Source organism: Physella acuta, unplaced genomic scaffold, assembly GCF_028476545.2.
Source record: "Physella acuta isolate Inbredline_101_S28 unplaced genomic scaffold, ASM2847654v3 ptg000566l, whole genome shotgun sequence".
Classification (NCBI taxonomy): Eukaryota; Metazoa; Mollusca; class Gastropoda; family Physidae; genus Physella; species Physella acuta.
Window position 1 is genome coordinate 235,102 of NW_026732085.1, and position 19,646 is coordinate 254,747.

The following is a 19,646-nucleotide window of genomic DNA, read 5'->3' on the forward strand; positions in this document are numbered from 1 at the left end:
ATGTGCTTGTCTAGGCCCACATTTCCCAGGGTACCCTAACCGATTACTTTACTCCGACGTGTTGAGTAGATAAGTGTTGATATATATATATATATATATATATATATATATATATATATATATATATATATATATATATATATATATATATATATATATATATGGGTGTGTGGTATCTGTGTGTGCTATAGACTATATACATAAGGGGGAAAATGTTTAATAACAACGCCATCAATAAGAGTATGTAGTTAATGTCAATCCATGAGAACCTAAAATGCTGACCCAATCTTCTTGTGTAGGCACCTAACTTGTTCCCCCCCGCCCCCTTCTTCCCCCGCCCCCTCTGTCCATATCTTGCTAAACACTACCCCAATCTACCCTCGCCACCTTCCCCCATTAGCCATCAACCATTCTGTCAACAGTCCCCGTCGGTTAAGTCGGATGAGACCTTCAGACATTGATTGGCAGCGCCACCGCATGACATGCGCACTGCAGGGTCAGATCCTAACCGCTTCCATCTTGTTAAATCATCTCTAAATTAAATAACCTTCGCGGGGGGGATAAGGGTGGGGGGTGTGAATTAAGCCCTGATGGAAACACGACTTTTTTTTAATGGAAATACGACTTTTTTATGTCGTATTATCCGTATTTAGTCGAGTTTTAAAAATCGGTTGCGTTTGAGATGATACGGGGATTGGTGGTGTAAATGTGTGTGTGGGGGGGGGGTGTATTGATGGTCGGACATACACAAACACACAGACACGACTGCGCTAAATTACTTTCTGAAGGGGCGGCATTCGTCTACTTGATGGGAATAGAATTATCCGCTAAACATGTTCTTGTTGGGGGGCAAGGGGGACTGTTTGAGGTTTAATCCCGCATTTGTGTGACATACACTGGTTGGAAAAAAAAAACAGATATGTTTCTTTTTCAAGACCAATAATTATTTGGATGATGTAGACGAATAATCATTTATGTGATGTTGGATGTAAGGTCATACAAAATATGCTACAGTGGCGAACTTTGATTCACGTCTTTATAACGGCTGAACGTCAGCCTTGTCTAGTCTTGATGGTTGACCACTGTCCAGTAGTTAGTTATGTACTTTATAAATGTTGTATTCACCTTTTAACCTCACCCACCCCTACACTGACCATCTCCCATTCACTCACCACTGACTCCCCTCCCCCCATACTGAGTACCACCCACATACATAGCCTGTGAGTCCTTGCAGCCATTGTTGCACTCACATTCAGCCTCCCCCCATCCAACTACAACTGCAACACACACACACATTGACCACCACCCACTCATGTACTCACCTACTGACCCAGACCCCATACTGACCACCAACTATACACATACACACTGTTCCCACACCGACCACCACCCATACGCATATACACTGTTCCCACCCCACACTAACCACCACCCATACAGCCATTCTACAACTCACCTACCCCCACCCCCAGACACCCACTGCCCCCCACACACTGACCCATACTGACCACTGACCCCCAGCCCACACTAACCACTGACCCCCCACACACACTGATCACTAACCCATACTGACCACTGACCCCCAGCCCACACTGACCACTGACCCCCCCCCCCCCACACACACACTGATCACTGAGCCCCACCCCCCACACTGACCCCCACCCCCCCACTGACCCCCCCCCCACTGACCCCCCCCCCCCACTGACCCCCACCCCCACACTGACCACCACCCACTGTTGTACTCACCATCTGACCTCCCCACCAGATCAAGAGCACGAACGAAGCCCTGTCCCACGAGACGACAGACCTCAAGCAGCTGCTGCTGGCTGCCCAGCGTAAGGATGAGAGCTCTACCTCTATGATCACTGAGCTGACGGCGGTAAGTCTTGGTGGTTTGTTGTATGTCTGTCTTCTTTGTTGTTGTATGTCTGCCTTCTTGGTTTGTTGTATGTCTGCCTTCTTGGTTTGTTGTATGTCTACCTTCTTGGTTTGTTGTATGTCTGCCTTCTTGGTTTGTTGTATGTCTGCCTTCTTGGTTTGTTGTATGTCGGCCTTCTTGGTTTGTTGTATGTCTGCCTTCTTGGTTTGTTGTATGTCTGCCTTCTTGGTTTATTGTATCCTTGGTTTGTTGTATGTCTGCCTTTTTGGTTTGTTGTATGTCTGCCTTCTTTGTTTGTTGTATGTCTGTCTTCTTGGTTTGTTGTATGTCTGCCTTTTTGGTTTGTTGTATGTCTGCCTTCTTTGTTTGTTGTATGTCTGTCTTCTTGGTTTGTTGTATGTCTGCCTTCTTTGTTATTGTATGTCTGCCTTCTTTGTCGTTGTATGTCTGCCTTCTTGGTTTGTTGTATGTCTGCCTTCTTTGTTTGTTGTATATTTGTCTTCTTGGTTTGTTGTATGTCTGCCTTCTTTGTTTGTTGTATGTCTGCCTTCTTGGTTTGTTGTATGTCTGCCTTCTTGGTTTGTTGTATGTCTGCCTTCTTGGTTTGTTGTATGTCTGCCTTCTTGGTTTGTTGTATGTCTGCCTTCTTGGTTTGTTGTATACCCACCTTCTTAGTTTGTTGTATGTCTGCTTTCTTTGTTGTATGTCTGCCTTCTTAGTTTGTTGTATGTCTGCCTTCTTGGTTTGTTGTATGTCTGCTTTCTTTGTTGTATGTCTGCCTTCTTAGTTTGTTGTATGTCTGCCTTCTTGGTTTGTTGTATGTCTGCCTTCTTGGTTTGTTGTATGTCTGCCTTCTTAGTTTGTTGTATGTCTGCCTTCTTTGTTGTATGTCTTCCCTCTTAGTTTGTTGTATGTCTGCCTTTTTTGGTTTGTTGTATCCTTGGTTTTTTGTATGTATGTCTGCCTTCTTAGTTTGTTGTCTGTCTGCCTTCTTAGTTTGTTGTATGTCTGCCTTTTTGGTTTGGTGTATCCTTAGTTTGTTGTATGTCTGCCTTCTTAGTTTGTTGTATGCCTTCATTTTCTTGGTTTGTTGTATGTCTGCCTTCTTGGTTTAATGTATCCTTGGATGTCTACCTTTTTAGTTTGTTGTATACCCACCTTCTTGGTTTGTTCTTATATATTGCCCCCTCCCCTCCCGACAGAAACTAAGGTAATCTATTTGTTGAACACGAGTAGGACAGTGATTCCCCCCCCCCTCCCTGTATTTAAACCCCCCCCCCCTCCCCCTCCCTGTATTTAAAACCCCCCTTAGTGGGCATCAAGACACGCTGTTTACCACAGGTAAAACCCTGATTGAAATGACTGCACGTGAAACTCCAGTGAGTTACTCTTGTTAACACGAGCTCACCACCATTCAGGAAGTTGTCTTTTAGGTGGCTTTTCATCTTAGACATTCGATCCGTTGTGTGGGTTGGAAATTTTTAAGAGTTTGATTTTTTTTTCTTTGCATTATGTGACCATAAATTTTCTGTTAACTTTTTTGTCATATGACATTAAAATTACCTGTTAACTTTTTGACGTGACCTTGAAATTTTATGCTAATTTTTGCCAAATGTGGCCTTAAAATTATTTGCTTTTTCCCATATTTGACCTTAAAATTTCATGTTAACTTTTTTGCCTTATGTGACCTTAACATTCCTGCTAAATACTAATAACAACAGCAGATGTCCCTTGATAGGGCTTGATCGAAGTCTTTTTTTCTCTTGGTTAATACCGTCACATTGACCTTGACCTTAATTTTAGACCTTACAGTAACTCACGCATGAAAAAAAAAAACTCCACACGCTGCCATATTACCCTGTAGGGAAACATAAAAAAGGCCTAAAGGCTTCCGAAAATCTGGCCACTTCTGTCCGAAACATTCATCTGACGTTGTCCTAAATATTTACTACTCTACCGAAGTCTCTTGCTTCATTTCATTCTACGTTATTTAGACTATAAATGAGAGAAAAAAAATTAGAAAAATAACACGTCTTAATGAGGTTATCGGTCGTTAAAACCTTTCATGATTCGCGTTCGATTTCATTTTCTTCGTGAAAACAAAGTAAAAAGGTCGTCAAATATTGAATCATGTTTTCTTTCTTCTTGTTGTTTTTTGACTGCTGTCGTTGGATGTGGCTACGCCATCACGTGATGCCAACAATAAGATTTATCAGTGTCGTAAAGGTGAAGAGGTTGATGTTTTCTCTGTGTGTCCCGCATAACGACGTTAAGATTTTAAAATAGTACCAAACTTTCGCACCGCAGCGGATAGCACCATTAGCGCAGTTCGGTGCGCAAATTTGTGTGAGTGTTTTACAAAACATGTTAATAACCTCACTCCGCTGTCAGTGGTGTAATGGAAATCTTAACCTAATTTTTTACTATCATAATGACCTAATTGTGAAATAGAATGCGGTAAAGGAATTATAATGGCATATTGATTTTAAACATGGGACAACAAAAGACGCACGTAATAACAAACACTACAAACGAAGTTTCGATATTACGGCTTCGTCTAATTAAATGAACAACGAAAAACACAGAAAATAGCATAAGGTGCATTGGATTATTTCAGGGCGCCATTTTTGTTGAGTGAAAGATTTTCCATAACCTTGTAATGAATAAAACGTCATTTTAAAAAGTTTTTAATAGTGGCCAGTCCCAGTTATATGGCCCCGGGGCTTAGCTGCGTCCTGCGCCCAACACAATAACTCACAGGGAAAAGATTGTCGATAAGATAAACACAGGCGTCTATTTAGACCAATCTTTTTTTTTTATTTCAATTATTTTATTTATTTTATTTATTTATTTTATTACATTTATTTTATTTGTTTTTTTTTATTTCATTTATTTATTTAACTTATTTATATATTTTATTTATTTATTTTATTTTATTTATTTTATTTATTTTATTTATTTTATTTATTTATTTTATTTATTTTATTTATTTTTTTTATTTTTTTTATTTTTTATTTTTTTTTATTTTTTTTATTTTATATTTTTCATTTTTTTTTATTCTATTTATTTTATTTATTTTATTTTATTTTATTTTATTTTTTTCTTGAACTTGAAAAATCAGACACAAAACAAGTTATAAACATAACATTTTTAATTCTAAATTCGCCAAAGTTTATAGTTTTCATATGGAGCCCTCACATTCAACCTTGCCCTATGTTTGTTTTTACCAAATATCGCACACACAAAAAGTAAACAATAACTGCTGTAAAATTAGCAATCCCACCGCTACGATATTGAGCAACAACTTATCGAAGCTCATGAAAAAGCTAACATCATCTTCTCCAAGCTGCGCCCTATGTCCAATATCTCTGCTCTCTCTGTCCCTCAGAGGTGCCATTCATGCACACCGACTTTGGAGATTATGTGTACACTAGAATCTAGCTCTGCACTAAAAGATGATTATTAAAAATCGAATACAGGCGATTTGGGGCGTTTTTATGACTGGCGTTAGGGTCGAGCACTCTTCAAGTTGTAGAGGATCGAAGTGTGTAGTATCGAGGTATGGAGTACCGAAGTCTGGAGTATCTAAGTCTAGAGTATCGAAGTCTAGAGTATCGAATTCTGGAGTATCGACGTCTGGAGTATCGAAGTCTAAAGTATCGAAGTCTAAAGTATCGAAATGTGCAGTATCGAAATGTGGAGTATCGAAGTCTGGAGTATCGAAGTCTGAAGTATCGAAATTTGGAGTATCGAAGTCTGAAGTATCGAAGTCTGAAGTATCGAAGTCTGAAGTATCGAAGTCTGAAGTATCCAAGTCTGGAGTATCGAAGTCAGGAGTATCAAAGTGTGGAATCGACAAGCTCTCGTGTGGACCTTGCTGACCACAGATAAAAAGTTGCGAAACCGCCGATGAAATGCATGAATATGTATAAACTAATCAAAAGTCTAAGTTATTATAATCAGCATGGGCGTACTAGTAATACTTCGGCATTGTCAAAACAAATTCCATTATATTCTCTACATCATATACATACTATATATATATATATATATATATATATATATATATATATATATATATATATATATATATATATATATATATATATATATATATATATATATATATATATATATATATATCCTACCAAAGCTGTCCTTTGTCCTCTATACGCCCTCTGAAACCAACCCTCCCAGCTACACAAAGAAAGTTTTGACCAGTCCTTGTCTTCCCACTAAGGATGTGTACTCACGCCATTTCCTCTCTCCCCTAATTAGTCCTCAGACGTTGAGATGCCTCTGGCAGTTGTGTACCCATTGACCCCTGCCATTTATTTCTCCGCCAGGGGTCGGGACCTCTCGCCTGGTAGTTTAGTATCACGTGACCGTGTTAATGGCCGCGCCTGTTATCCCCCGCCCCATCTGCCCGGCTGTAATGTCTAGGATGTGTTATCTGTCTCTGCTGCATGCATCTGCTTGTCTAGGTAGGGGGATCTGGGGACAATGGGCTTTTGGGGCTTCGTTGGGCTTTTGGGATTGGGGCTTGCGTGTCACTGTGACATTTGTAGCTTCGGTTAGGTAGAGGTAGTTGTGGGGCGAATTGCTATGGACAGTAATGTTGGCCTATATGGTTGCAGCTATGGACAGTAATGTTGGCCTATATGGTTGCAGCTATGGACAGTATAGTAGGCCTATATGGCTGTAGCTATGGAGAGTAGAGTAGGCCTATATGGTTGCAGCTATGGACAGTAGAGTAGGCCTATATGGTTGCAGCTATGGACAGTAGAGTAGGGCTATATGGCTGCAGCTATGGACAGTAGAGTAGGCCGATATGGCTGTATCCCTGGACAGTAGAGTAGGCCTATATGGCTGTAGCCCTGGACAGTAGAGTCGGGCTATATGGCTGTAGCCCTGGACAGTAGAGTCGGGCTATATGGCTGTAGCCCTGGACAGTAGAGTCGGGCTATATGGTTGTAGCTATGGACAGTATAGTAGGCCTATATGGCTGTAGCTATGGACAGTATAGTAGGCCTATATGGCTGTAGCTATGGATAGTAGAGTAGGCCGATATGGCTGTATCCCTGGACAGTAGAGTAGGCCGATATGGCTGTAGCCCTGGACAGTAGAGTCGGGCTATATGGTTGTAGCTATGGACAGTAGAGTAGGACTATATGGCTGTAGCCCTGGACAGTAGAGTCGGGCTATATGGTTGTAGCTATGGACAGTAGAGTAGGACTATATGGCTGTAGCTATGGACAGTAGAGTCGGGCTATATGGCTGTAGCCCTGGACAGTAGAGTCGGGCTATATGGCTGTAGCCCTGGACAGTAGAGTCGGGCTATATGGTTGTAGCTATGGACAGTATAGTAGGCCTATATGGCTGTAGCTATGGACAGTATAGTAGGCCTATATGGCTGTAGCTATGGACAGTAGAGTAGGGCTATATGGTTGCAGCTATGGACAGTATAGTAGGCCTATATGGCTGTAGCTATGGACAGTAGAGTAGGGCTATATGGCTGCAGCTATGGATAGTAGAGTAGGCCGATATGGCTGTATCCCTGGACAGTAGAGTAGGCCGATATGGCTGTAGCCCTGGACAGTAGAGTCGGGCTATATGGCTGTAGCTATGGACAGTAGAGTAGGACTATATGGCTGTAGCCCTGGACAGTAGAGTCGGGCTATATGGTTGTAGCTATGGACAGTAGAGTAGGACTATATGGCTGTAGCTATGGACAGTAGAGTAGGCATTTATTTTCTAGACTAGAAATGGGTGGGAGGGGGGGGGGGTTGTCAGGTTTTGCACCATCTCACCTAAATAATGTTCTGCAAGGGCACCCATCGTTGTTGTTTTTTTAATATATAAACCGACTTGTGTAATATAGCTCAGTGGGCAGCTGTAAGTTCGTGTTCATCACCGCCATCTTTGTTTTCATTCCATCACTGTCGAATTGAGTTAGATCTTCCTCTCTGTCTTAGTATCAGTGATGTAAACCGTCTGAGAATCAGACCAATAGTTTCTGTCGGAAACTGGCGATTTCTTATTGAACGTTCTTTTTTTCCAAATATTTAAGGTGTTAATTTTAAAAGAAATCGTTAAATAATGTATTTGTATACTTTCAGAACTCCCGAAGTCGATATCCTAATCCCCGTCTAAATCTGTGTTGTTGTTTTTTTTTTTTTGTGTCCCGAAATAGCCAGGACTTCACAATGTGATGGAGTTTTACAAATGTAGTTTTAATTCATTGACGTGTTATTGATTTTATGGAGTATAATTTTGTTAAAGTCATATAGCATGTAACTGTATATTAATATTATTATCCTTGGTATCAATGAACGTCTGAAAGTGTGCTAGGAAGAATGTTTTAATATATTATTTTTTTTTAAATTGTCCTTGTTTATTTTCAGCTTGTGAAGGAACAGAAGGGAAGATTGGCTGAGCTGGCCAAATGTAAACAAGAACAGACCATCTCGTATAAGGTGGGTAGTGGGACCACGGAGGGCTGGGACTGATGGGACCACGGAGGGTTGGGACTGATGGGACCACGGAGGGTTGGGACTGGGTTGGGACTGATGGGACCACAAAGATGATGTGATGTACGTTGATGTGATTGATATACCACAAAGATGATGCGACTGATGGTACCACAAAGATACTGTGACTAATAGGACCACAAAGATGATGGGACCACAAAGATGATGGGACTACAAAGATACTGTGACTAATAGGACCACAAACATGATGTGACTGATGGGACCTCAAAGATACTGTGACTAATACTAATAGGACCGCAAAGATGATTTGACTGCTGGGACCACAGAGATGCTGTGACTGGTGTACGTTGATGTGACTGATGTACCACACAGACGATTTGACTGATGTTATCTACTGCATGCCGGAAACCAAATGTTATCTCCAGCATGTCCGTGTAATGGTTGGATGATAGCTGTGATTTATGTACATCAGATTCACGTTGTGTAGCAGGCGATGTATGCTGTCGTTGGTTGTTGTCGTTGTTGATACCGCTGAGCTTTGTACTTTACGGTGGTATATTTGTTTTTAAACTGCTGGACGACGGACGTGCCTGCCCCCCCCCCCCCCCAGAGATGACTGAGAGAAACACTGCCCATATATATATATATATATATATATATATATATATATGTGACGAGCGAACATTTATCCTGCCGACAACGCCAATTGTAACGAGCCAACAGTTACCATGCTCGCAACGCCACATGTAATGAGACCTAATTGCCTGTAGTGCCACGTGTTAACGAGTTTAACCACTCATTCTAGACAACATTGACCACAGTATAGATACTCAAGATGCAGGTTCGCTATTGATCCTTTATTACATGAATCAAGAAATGCTTCATAATAACACAATAAATCAACAGGAATGCTTCTCAATAATAGTCTGAATCAACTGACCCCTAACAGTCCTTCACTAGGCTTTATATAACTGAATCCACATGTCTATAATCCTCCTTAACACAATACGGCTAACCCGTTCTATAACCGACTTGACATAGTCACACAGACTGACTGATCTAAGCGAGCGATGAAGATGGAAGAGAGCTCGCTGAAACGGGAAGAGAGAGAACGAGTCCTGCCGTGCCCTCCTATTTATGCCTTGTATCCGTACTCGTCTCCGTACTTGTATTCCTCCGTAATCGATACTTGTACTCGATCTCCGACCACCAGTTGCGTAGTTCAAACGTACAGACCGTAAAATAACATCTGCGTCCTATCCATCAAAGCCGACAGGCCGTCTGAATACCGTTTCCCAAAATAGCACGCGCCGGCTTTGAGGTTGTTATCAGCCCGACCCAATAAGCCACCTGTTATCGGTTGCATCAGACCAACACTGTGTCTCGGCTTCTCGTTCGTTATCATTTGTAACTGGTAGTTAGGCCTACCCCAGTTACATCCACCCCTGCTTTTTTTGTGTGTTTTCAACCACAAACAACGCCTGGCAGGTGCACTCCTCCAAAGTCAATCGCACAGTCGTAAAAAAAAATCTATTGTTCTACTCACTGTCCACGACGTTCCATTCGTATACGATTGACAGTTCTACCTATTTCACATATCAACTGTGTCTACATCATCTTCCTGAGACACAAAACAGTTCTAGAATTCACATCCACCCTTTCCATTTGGTGCCTTCACCAGTTCACTTCTATAGCTCTTTGAACAGTCTGTTTTCATACCAGCGCGACCATGAAAGAATTGATGATTGCTGACAAAAAATTTCGTATTCCTTCTGTTCCTTAAACTTCTCCGCGGACCACTTATCTGATGGTCTACTGTCTCTCTGCTTCTGGAGGGACCGGGATCCTCATTGTTGCCGGTATCCTCCCCTTGCGTATCGCTGTTGTTCTGTTGATGGTGATATGGTTCCGGAATGGGTATGTGAATTTCCGTTATAACTTCCGGTTCCCTAATTGTCTTGGGTTTCTCTGTGTGTAACTGCTCTTCTTGCCTATTCCAATATTTCTTTAATTGAGCAATATTCGCCCACCGATCCGGTTTGGCGTGATCGATGGGTCTTATCTTAAAGGGGCCACCTGCTGCTTTAGGCATCTCCACGACTTGCCATATCTCCTGTCCCCAGAGATCGTGGATTTTGTTTCTGCCTAACGGGTGGCTACGCAGTAATACCCTGTCATTCAGTTTGAGTGGCGGGTCCTTCGTCTGTATCGGCGGTTCCCTTCGCCGAGATTCATGTTCTAGTCTTTCCTGTACTACCCTGTACATTTCTCTAATTCTTCTCATATGTTCATTCACATATTCCAGTGCGGTGTATGAGCCAGTCATACTCTCCCTTTTTCCTAGGAACAAATCAAGAGGGAGTCGAGCCTCTCGTCCGAACAGCAACATGTATGGCGAAAGCCGGTTGTGGCATGTGGTGTGCAGTTGTATAGATATACCAACTCTGGGAGAAAATCAGGCCAACGTTTTTTCTGTTCAGGTTCTAGCGTACGCAGCAAATCATGCATGCTGCGGTTGAACCGTTCACACTGTCCGTTTCCTTTCGGATTAAATGTGGTTGTTCTAGATTTGTTGATCCCGTAGTGGCTGCACAGTTGGTTAATTACTTCTGACTCGAAAGCCCTTCCTTGGTCAGAGTGTAATTGTCTTGGTATGCCATATCTGATGAACCAATGTTCTATTAAGACATTTGCCACTGTTTTGGCAGTCTGATCTCGCGTGGGCACCGCCACCGTCCATTTGGTGAATACATCAGTCATTACCAACACATGTTCCGTCCCATCCGATGATTGCTCCAACGACGTAAAGTCCATAGCCACAATCTCTAGTGGTTTTGTCGCTAGTAGGTGTCCTGATGGCTGTCTCATTTTGACAACTGGCATTTTCGCATGCTGACACCTCACACAAGCCTCACAATGGCGTTTGACCTCCATTTCCATATTGGGCCAGTAACACCTCCGTCGTAATATTTTGTGGGTTCTGTCCTGACCCTGGTGTCCTGCCCTGTCATGTGCCAACCTTAGCACTTCTCCTCGTAATTGTCCCGGCACCACCACCTGGTGTATTGTGCCATCAATTTGGTCATGAATTCTCCGCATGAGAACACCATCCTTTATACTGAGACGGTTCCACTGACTCAGTATTTTCTTTGTTTCTCGACCAAATTGTTCTCTTTCCCTTCTTCCTGGGAATTTTTGTTCCTGGACGTGTTTCAATAGCGGTTGTAAGCCACTATCCGTTCTCTGGGCATCTCTTATCTTTTGGTGATTAAGGCAATTAAAATCACTACTGTCCATATGTTCGGGTTCCGTGGATATGTGCTCCACCCCGGTCTGCCCGTTTTGCATCACTTGTACCCCATGAGGGATATCTGTTGACGCTCTGACCTCACATATTCCTGTCAGTGTTTCTTCCTCATCACCCGGTCTCTCGTAAGGATTCCTTGATAAAGCGTCCGCATTGCCATTGGACCGCCCCGGGCGATGTTTTCTCTCTAGGTCAACGAGTGCCAATTCTGCTGCCCATCGCTGTTCGATGGATCCCAGCCTTGCTGTAATTTGAAGTTCTTTTCCAATATCTGATAATTTTTCTTCAAGTCTTGTTTGAGACTCTTTCATTTCTTCTAGTTTGCCAACACTGTTCTGTTGTCTACTATTTTTATTTACTTCTTCCGATAACAGACACTTTAAAGATGAACATTTCTCCTGTGCTTTTAATTTGCATGAACTTTCCCTATCCAGTTTCCTGGTTAGACTTTGAATTCCTTTATTAAGTCTACCAATTTTCTTCTTATCATCATTTTTCTCTACCAACAAATTGTTCACTTGAAACTGTTCAACATTCAAGTTCATTTCACAGTTCATTTTTTCCATTAGTTGTGTTTTGCCTTTCTTTTTCTCCTTACTGTGTTTCTTTGTCATTTTGTTTACTAAGTCATTACCTCGCCGCTCTGTAGCCTTGACCTGCCGTACAGAGGGCGATCGTTTCACCGGACAGTACCGTGCCATATGTCCGGGTTGTGAACAAGACAAACAAATTGGTCGACCGTCGGCCGTCCATTGGAGTGATGGCTTGGCAGGACGCGGCCGTCCAACCCGTCCCTGTTTTGTACCGTTCTTTTCCTGATTCTCAGCTGTTGACCTGCTTTCCAACCACTTCAAGCGTTGGTCAACCTTCTCTAGGTGGGCCAACAGTTGAGCCATCATGGTCTCCATCGTGTCGGCCCCTGTGGGTGGGGATTGTCTTTGTTCAGGCACAGAGACTTTGTCCACCGAACAGTTCGATTGGTCCTCATCCTCGGACCTGCGGATCGCTGAGTTCCTGACCTGAAGGAAGGTCAACTGCTGGTCTCTGTGGACCTCCTCTTTCAACTCTCTCCTTAAGATCGGGGTTGCTAGCCCCTCGATGAAATGGTCCCTCAGTAGGCGTACATCAATGTCCGGTGATTTGCCCTTTACCAAATCAAAGGCCCTGTTCATCCTGTGTGAGTACTCCATCACACTCTCCGCCATTCTCTGCTTTAAGCCCACGAATCCCGATAGCAGTTGCACTCCCGACCGTCTCTCCCCAAAGGTCTCCATAATCAGATCTAGCACCTTATCTGGATCTGATTGGACGGTCCTATCGTGGCACTTAACCTCTGCCCTAACCGTTTCACCTATACTGCCCATCAGCAGTCTTAATCTTTCCTCTGGTGACATATGTCTCGAGGCCCAGGCCGCTTTGACCTCTTCACTGAACCTGTTGGTTAAAGTTGGATCTCCGTCCCCGTAAAATTTGTTAATATGGGACTCTCTGGGTAGGACCACTATATGGGTCTGCTTCTCGTCCAGAGTAGACATTTTCTTCCTTAAGTACTAAAAAAAAAAGAGTTCTTTCTTACCGTGTGTGTATGAAAAATTTTTCCTCGTTCCTCAATTTTCACAGTTCCTGAATGTCCGAATTCACACACACACTAAACACAGTTATGCACAAGGTTGACTATAGGTGCCTTAAACGGCAAGTCTAGTTGAATTCATCCTGATCGCAGCGCCAATTGTGACGAGCGAACATTTATCCTGCCGACAACGCCAATTGTAACGAGCCAACAGTTACCATGCTCGCAACGCCACATGTAATGAGACCTAATTGCCTGTAGTGCCACGTGTTAACGAGTTTAACCACTCATTCTAGACAACATTGACCACAGTATAGATACTCAAGATGCAGGTTCGCTATTGATCCTTTATTACATGAATCAAGAAATGCTTCATAATAACACAATAAATCAACAGGAATGCTTCTCAATAATAGTCTGAATCAACTGACCCCTAACAGTCCTTCACTAGGCTTTATATAACTGAATCCACATGTCTATAATCCTCCTTAACACAATACGGCTAACCCGTTCTATAACCGACTTGACATAGTCACACAGACTGACTGATCTAAGCGAGCGATGAAGATGGAAGAGAGCTCGCTGAAACGGGAAGAGAGAGAACGAGTCCTGCCGTGCCCTCCTATTTATGCCTTGTATCCGTACTCGTCTCCGTACTTGTATTCCTCCGTAATCGATACTTGTACTCGATCTCCGACCACCAGTTGCGTAGTTCAAACGTACAGACCGTAAAATAACATCTGCGTCCTATCCATCAAAGCCGACAGGCCGTCTGAATACCGTTTCCCAAAATAGCACGCGCCGGCTTTGAGGTTGTTATCAGCCCGACCCAATAAGCCACCTGTTATCGGTTGCATCAGACCAACACTGTGTCTCGGCTTCTCGTTCGTTATCATTTGTAACTGGTAGTTAGGCCTACCCCAGTTACATATATATATATATATATATATATATATATATATGCCCATGATAGTTGGTCTGTTGTTAGAGACACACGGGGTAGTGATGACAAGTTGTTGGTTTAATTCTATGACAATTAGTTGGACGAATTGATCACCCAGTCCTTGCGCTGGTGTTGGGCATGTTGATCACCTGGTCCGTCCAACTACCGCCGTCATGTCATGTCTAACCTTATCCACTGTCTTGTGTCTAGGAGAGGATTGAAAGTCTTGAAGACGAGCTCGGGGCCGCCAGGAAACAGCTGACACAGTTGGAGCTACTCCGCCAGGTTGGTGTGTTCTCTCGGTTAACCTTGACGTCATCATTACACGCCGGCAAGCGTGTCTGATTGGTCAATAAAACATGCCAGCTAGCCAGATCAATTGTTTGTGAATAAGCTTAAATCAAGATTTCATCTTGAAAAAAAATATAAATCTGCTTGAATTTGATTTAAAGTAATTTTATTCATTTGTATAGTATGACAGTTGAACTTACATTGCAGTTAAACAACCAGACCTATGTAATAGTGTTAGATAACGAAATAGTTTAACAAATAAAATTAACAATATATATTAAATAAAAAGTTTTTTTTTAAAAACTAGTAAATTGTGGAGTAGTAAGAAATAACAAACCCTCAGATAACAAGAAAACACAAAGTTTACATTCAAGGCTTGTCGAGTTTATCATCGAAATTTATTTTGTCTCGTCTAAACGTAGACCGTAAAATGCATCTTTTTCCGTCTTAGTTTAATTAAGCAAATCTGTTTTCATTTTTTTTTTCAAGATAAAAGGAAATGAATGTAAACATTCAAAAGGTGTTAATTATTAGATGAAGATTAAAACGCTGATTACAGGTGTAAGAAAGTAATTAGAAATTCACGGTTTCAATCCCCTTAATTTATTATTGCCAGCCTGTTAGCTGAGGAAAACATGTTCGGTGCTACGTCAGTGGTTCTTAATCTGGGTTCGTTCTAAACCCAGGGGTTCGGTGAGTCAGGGGTTCGGTGAGTCAGGGGTTCGGTGAGTCAGGGGTTCGGTGAGTCAGGGGTTCGGCGGACGTCAAGACACACACCCGACTTACGATCGGATTTAGTCAGTGCTGACAATAAAAGTTATTCAGAAGGGTTCTGTGTATGCACGTATAAAACTGGTGGGGTTCGGTACCACCAAAAAAAAAGTTAAGAACCACTGGGCTAAATGTTTCCAAATGCCCTAATATAAATATGTCTTTCAACTGCTAGAGATTGCCTTGCTTATTAATAACTGGGTAATGTAACGTGCGTATGATTCATCCAGGGGTCGTCCATAACGACGTCACACTCCTATACGGAGGGGGGAGGGGGGGGGGGACGGCCCTTGGGGGGGGGGGGGCGAGGGTGTTCTAAACGTGTTAATTACTCCACACTTTTGCACTAAACAAAAATGTGTAAATAGTAATAACAGTTGATCAATTGATGGTTTTCTGTAAATATTTGGAATGGAGATCGCTGTATTTTTTAAAAAATGCAATTTTTAGAGGTTTAGATGGGTGTTAGATGAGATGTTACGTCCTTTTAAGGGGAGGATCTTTATGTCAATAGATGGGCAATAGGGAAGGGGAATAATAATTGATTTTAAAAACTTGACGTCGTTTTTAAAATCAATCCCATAAGAAAATGTGTGTTTCCACAAAATAAGAAAATGTTATTTTTATCATCGTACAGAAAACCTCAAAGCTCCAGTCAACGATACAAGCACAGGAATCTGTTATAGAGGGCCTGAAAGCTGAGCGGAAGTTGTGGGGTCAGGAACTCGCCCACCAAGGTCAGTTCTCGTCTAGAGCATTTCTTTAGTCTCGACATTCGAACGTTCGGACCTCGAGTTAAACTAAGGGGTTGATTCATATCAGTTCTGCACTGGATCATTTCTTTAGTCTCGACATTCGAACGTTCAAACTTCGAAAAACTGAACTACGGAGTTAGCATATGGCAGTTCTTTTCTAGAACACACATTTGGTCTCGATCTTCGAATGCTCGGACCTCGAACAGGGTTGGCTCATATCAGTTCTGCATTAGAAAACATCTTTAGTTTCCACACGCGAACGCTCGGACCTCGAACTTAACAATCTGTTTTTGTTTTAAAAGTCCTAGCAAAAAAATCCTATAGCGGTTAGGGTTTTGTTAGTAAGTCTGTCACAAGATGTTTTAACTTAACAATTTATATTTACACTGTGTTTATATTTACATTGTGTTTATATTTACACTGTGTTTATAAATCTACTGTGCATAAATGTTTGTGTAACTCTCTAGGGGCCAGTCTAGCACAAGACCGTGGGAGACTGGAGGTTAAAATAGAAACGTTAGCATCGGAGGTTTCAGCCCTAAAGAAACAGCTGGAGGTGAGTTTGTTTCAGTCTTCTATTTCATTATGTGTCTTAGTTGTGTGTACAGTGGTCTATCTTGGGTCAAGTGCACAGGGGTGGACTGGCCCGCCGGTCTACCGGGGAAAATTCCCTGTGGGCCCCTAGGTAAAAGAAATACCGGTGGGCCACTGAACAGTCCGGTTGTAGACCTATTAGTGCTTTGATTGATTGATTTTTATACCTTGTCGCGTAAATTTCCACGAAGCTTAAGATGATCATCAGGTTTTGATATAGGGAAAAATGAAAATTTTTAACTTGGGCTGGGGGCCCTTATTATAATTCACTGGACCACATCTAGTCCACCCCTGCAAGTATAAGATTTATGACAAGAGTACAAGGGCATGGTTCAAGTGAGGTAAAGTTCACCAGTTTGTGTGTGGTCAGCACTATGCCCAGCCGCCTTTACTTACGTGAGCTAGGTACCTATCAGAGCTGGGTGGACTCAGTGACGGTCTACTGACTTGAAACCGGATTCGAACTCGAAACTTAAGGGTTTGCAGTCCAACTCTGTACCGCTAGGCCACACCGTCCCAAATGTAGAAGGGCATTTGTCAAATATGCAAGGCATTTGTCAAGAGTACAAGGCCATATGTCAAGTGTAAAATGGCATTTGTCAAGTGTTATAAGCTACATGGCCTGTGTTTCCGGCTTTGTTCTACAATATCCGTGTTAATGCTTTGCTTACAGTATTCGTTTATTTTCTCTGAGATTGAACACAAAATGAACTTTTTGGTTTTTTTTCTAAATAGCGAGAAGTTGACACTGTGAAAATCAAAACAAAGATGGTGGACGATCAAACGGAAACAATCAGAAAACTGAAAGAGGTGAAGTGTTTCAATTATGTGTGTCACTATATTGGACTTAGCTCTGTTGTGTGTTGTAGGCTGAAGGTGGAGCTATATTGTCGCCTGATACTGCGGTGCGCAAGGGGTGGGGAGGGGCAGACAGATGGGGGACTTTAATTATTTGTTTTCATACAAGTAATTTCAAATTAAAACATTTCATTAGGTAATTATATTTTTTTCTTTGTAAATTAATATTTTTTTAAAATTGTAACTTATTGTATTGTTATACATATTTGTCTTATGATTTAAAATCACGTAGTTATTGTTCCTGCACTGTTATTAGCTTGTGCAGCCAAACTTTTTGAGGAATGTTAACCTAAGTTTTGACCTGTGACAGAGGCCACTGACCTGGGCTATCTTGATCCCTGCTCATGAATGGTTTGCAAGCCAAACAGCTACCACTAAACTACAAATGTGTTAATATGTGTCTCTGTCTATCAATTGTTTGAATGTAGGGGGCTATCTGTCAAAAAAAAACCTGTCTATCACTAGTAAATGACCTACAGAATGACTGTAAATGACACCTGACCTAATGTATGACTATGTAAATGACACCTGACCTAATGTATGACAATGTAAATGACACCTCTGACCTAATGTATGACACCTAATGTATGCCACCTACCACCAGGCTCTGGTAGAGAGAGATGAAACCATCCGGGCAACACGAGAAGAAAACCTGGCCATACAGAGGACGTCAGAGGAGCAGCAGACGGAGCTAAGGGGGAGTCTGGAGGAGACCAGGGTAAGGGGGTTGGTTGCCGGGGTAAGGTGGTTGGTTGATGGGGTGAGAGGGTTGGTTGATGGGGTGAGAGGGTTGGTTGATGGGGTGAGAGGGTTGGTTGATGGGGTGAGGTGGTTGACTGATGGGGTGAGAGGGTTGGCTGATGGGGTCAGGTGGTTGGCTGCTGGGGTGAGAGGGTTGGCTGATGGGGTGAGAGGGTTGGCTGATGGGGTGAGAGGGTTGGCTGCTGGGGTAAGGTGGTTGGCTGCTGGGGTGAGAGGGTTGGCTGATGGGGTAAGGTGGTTGGCTGCTGGGGTGAGAGGGTTGGCTGATGGGGTAAGGGGGTTGGCTGATGGGGTGAGAGGGTTGGGTAAGGGGGTTGGCTGATGGGGTAAGGGGGTTGGCTGATGGGGTGAGAGGGTTGGGTAAGGGGGTTGGCTGATGGGGTAAGGGGGTTTGGCTGATTGGGTGAGAGGGTTGGCTGCTGGGGTAAGGTGGTTGGCTGCTGGGGTGAGAGGGTTGGCTGATGGGGTAAGGGGGTTGGCTGATGGGGTAAGGGGGTTGGTTGATGGGGTGAGAGGGTTGGCTGATGGGGTAAGGGGGTTGGTTGATGGGGTGAGAGGGTTGGCTGATGGGGTAAGGGGGTTGACTGATGGGGTGAGAGGGTTGGCTGATGGGGTCAGGTGGTTGGCTGCTGGGGTGAGAGGGTTGGCTGATGGGGTGAGAGGGTTGGCTGATGGGGTGAGAGGGTTGGCTGCTGGGGTAAGGTGGTTGGCTGCTGGGGTGAGAGGGTTGGCTGATGGGGTAAGGTGGTTGGCTGCTGGTGTGAGAGGGTTGGCTGATGGGGTAAGGGGGTTGGCTGATGGGGTGAGAGGGTTGGGTAAGGGGGTTGGCTGATGGGGTAAGGGGGTTGGCTGATGGGGTGAGAGGGTTGGGTAAGGGGGTTGGCTGATGGGGTAAGGGGGTTTGGCTGATTGGGTGAGAGGGTTGGCTGCTGGGGTAAGGTGGTTGGCTGCTGGGGTGAGAGGGTTGGCTGATGGGGTAAGGGGGTTGGCTGATGGGGTAAGGGGGTTGGTTGATGGGGTGAGAGGTTGGCTGATGGGGTAAGGGGGTTGGTTGATGGGGTGAGAGGGTTGGTTGATGGGGTAAGGTGGTTGGCTGCTGGGGTGAGAGGGTTGGCTGATGGGGTAAGGGGGTTGGCTGATGGGGTGAGAGGGTTGGGTAAGGGGGTTGGCTGATGGGGTAAGGGGGTTGGCTGATGGGGTGAGAGGGTTGGGTAAGGGGGTTGGCTGATGGGGTAAGGGGGTTTGGCTGATGGGGTGAGAGGGTTGGCTGCTGGGGTAAGGTGGTTGGCTGCTGGGGTGAGAGGGTTGGCTGATGGGGTAAGGGGGTTGGCTGATGGGGTAAGGGGGTTGGCTGATGGGGTGAGGGGGTTGGCTGATGGGGTGAGAGGGTTGGGTAAGGGGGTTGGCTGATGGGGTAAGGGGTTG

The 19,646-nt window shown here is 43.5% G+C and overlaps 1 protein-coding gene across 3 annotated transcripts in view; it reads left to right on the forward strand.

Moving 5' to 3' along the window:
- LOC131946629 (leucine-rich repeat and coiled-coil domain-containing protein 1) overlaps positions 1-19,646 on the forward strand; it is a 250,854-nt gene that overhangs the window by 225,688 nt on the left and 5,520 nt on the right. For all 3 annotated transcript variants that reach the window (XM_059307559.1, XM_059307561.1, XM_059307560.1), the window contains exons 16-22: positions 1,766-1,879; positions 8,284-8,355; positions 14,401-14,475; positions 15,890-15,989; positions 16,475-16,563; positions 17,337-17,411; positions 18,064-18,177. In XM_059307559.1, the coding sequence (XP_059163542.1) occupies positions 1,766-1,879; positions 8,284-8,355; positions 14,401-14,475; positions 15,890-15,989; positions 16,475-16,563; positions 17,337-17,411; positions 18,064-18,177 (639 nt within the window). The remainder of the gene's footprint in view (positions 1-1,765; positions 1,880-8,283; positions 8,356-14,400; positions 14,476-15,889; positions 15,990-16,474; positions 16,564-17,336; positions 17,412-18,063; positions 18,178-19,646) is intronic.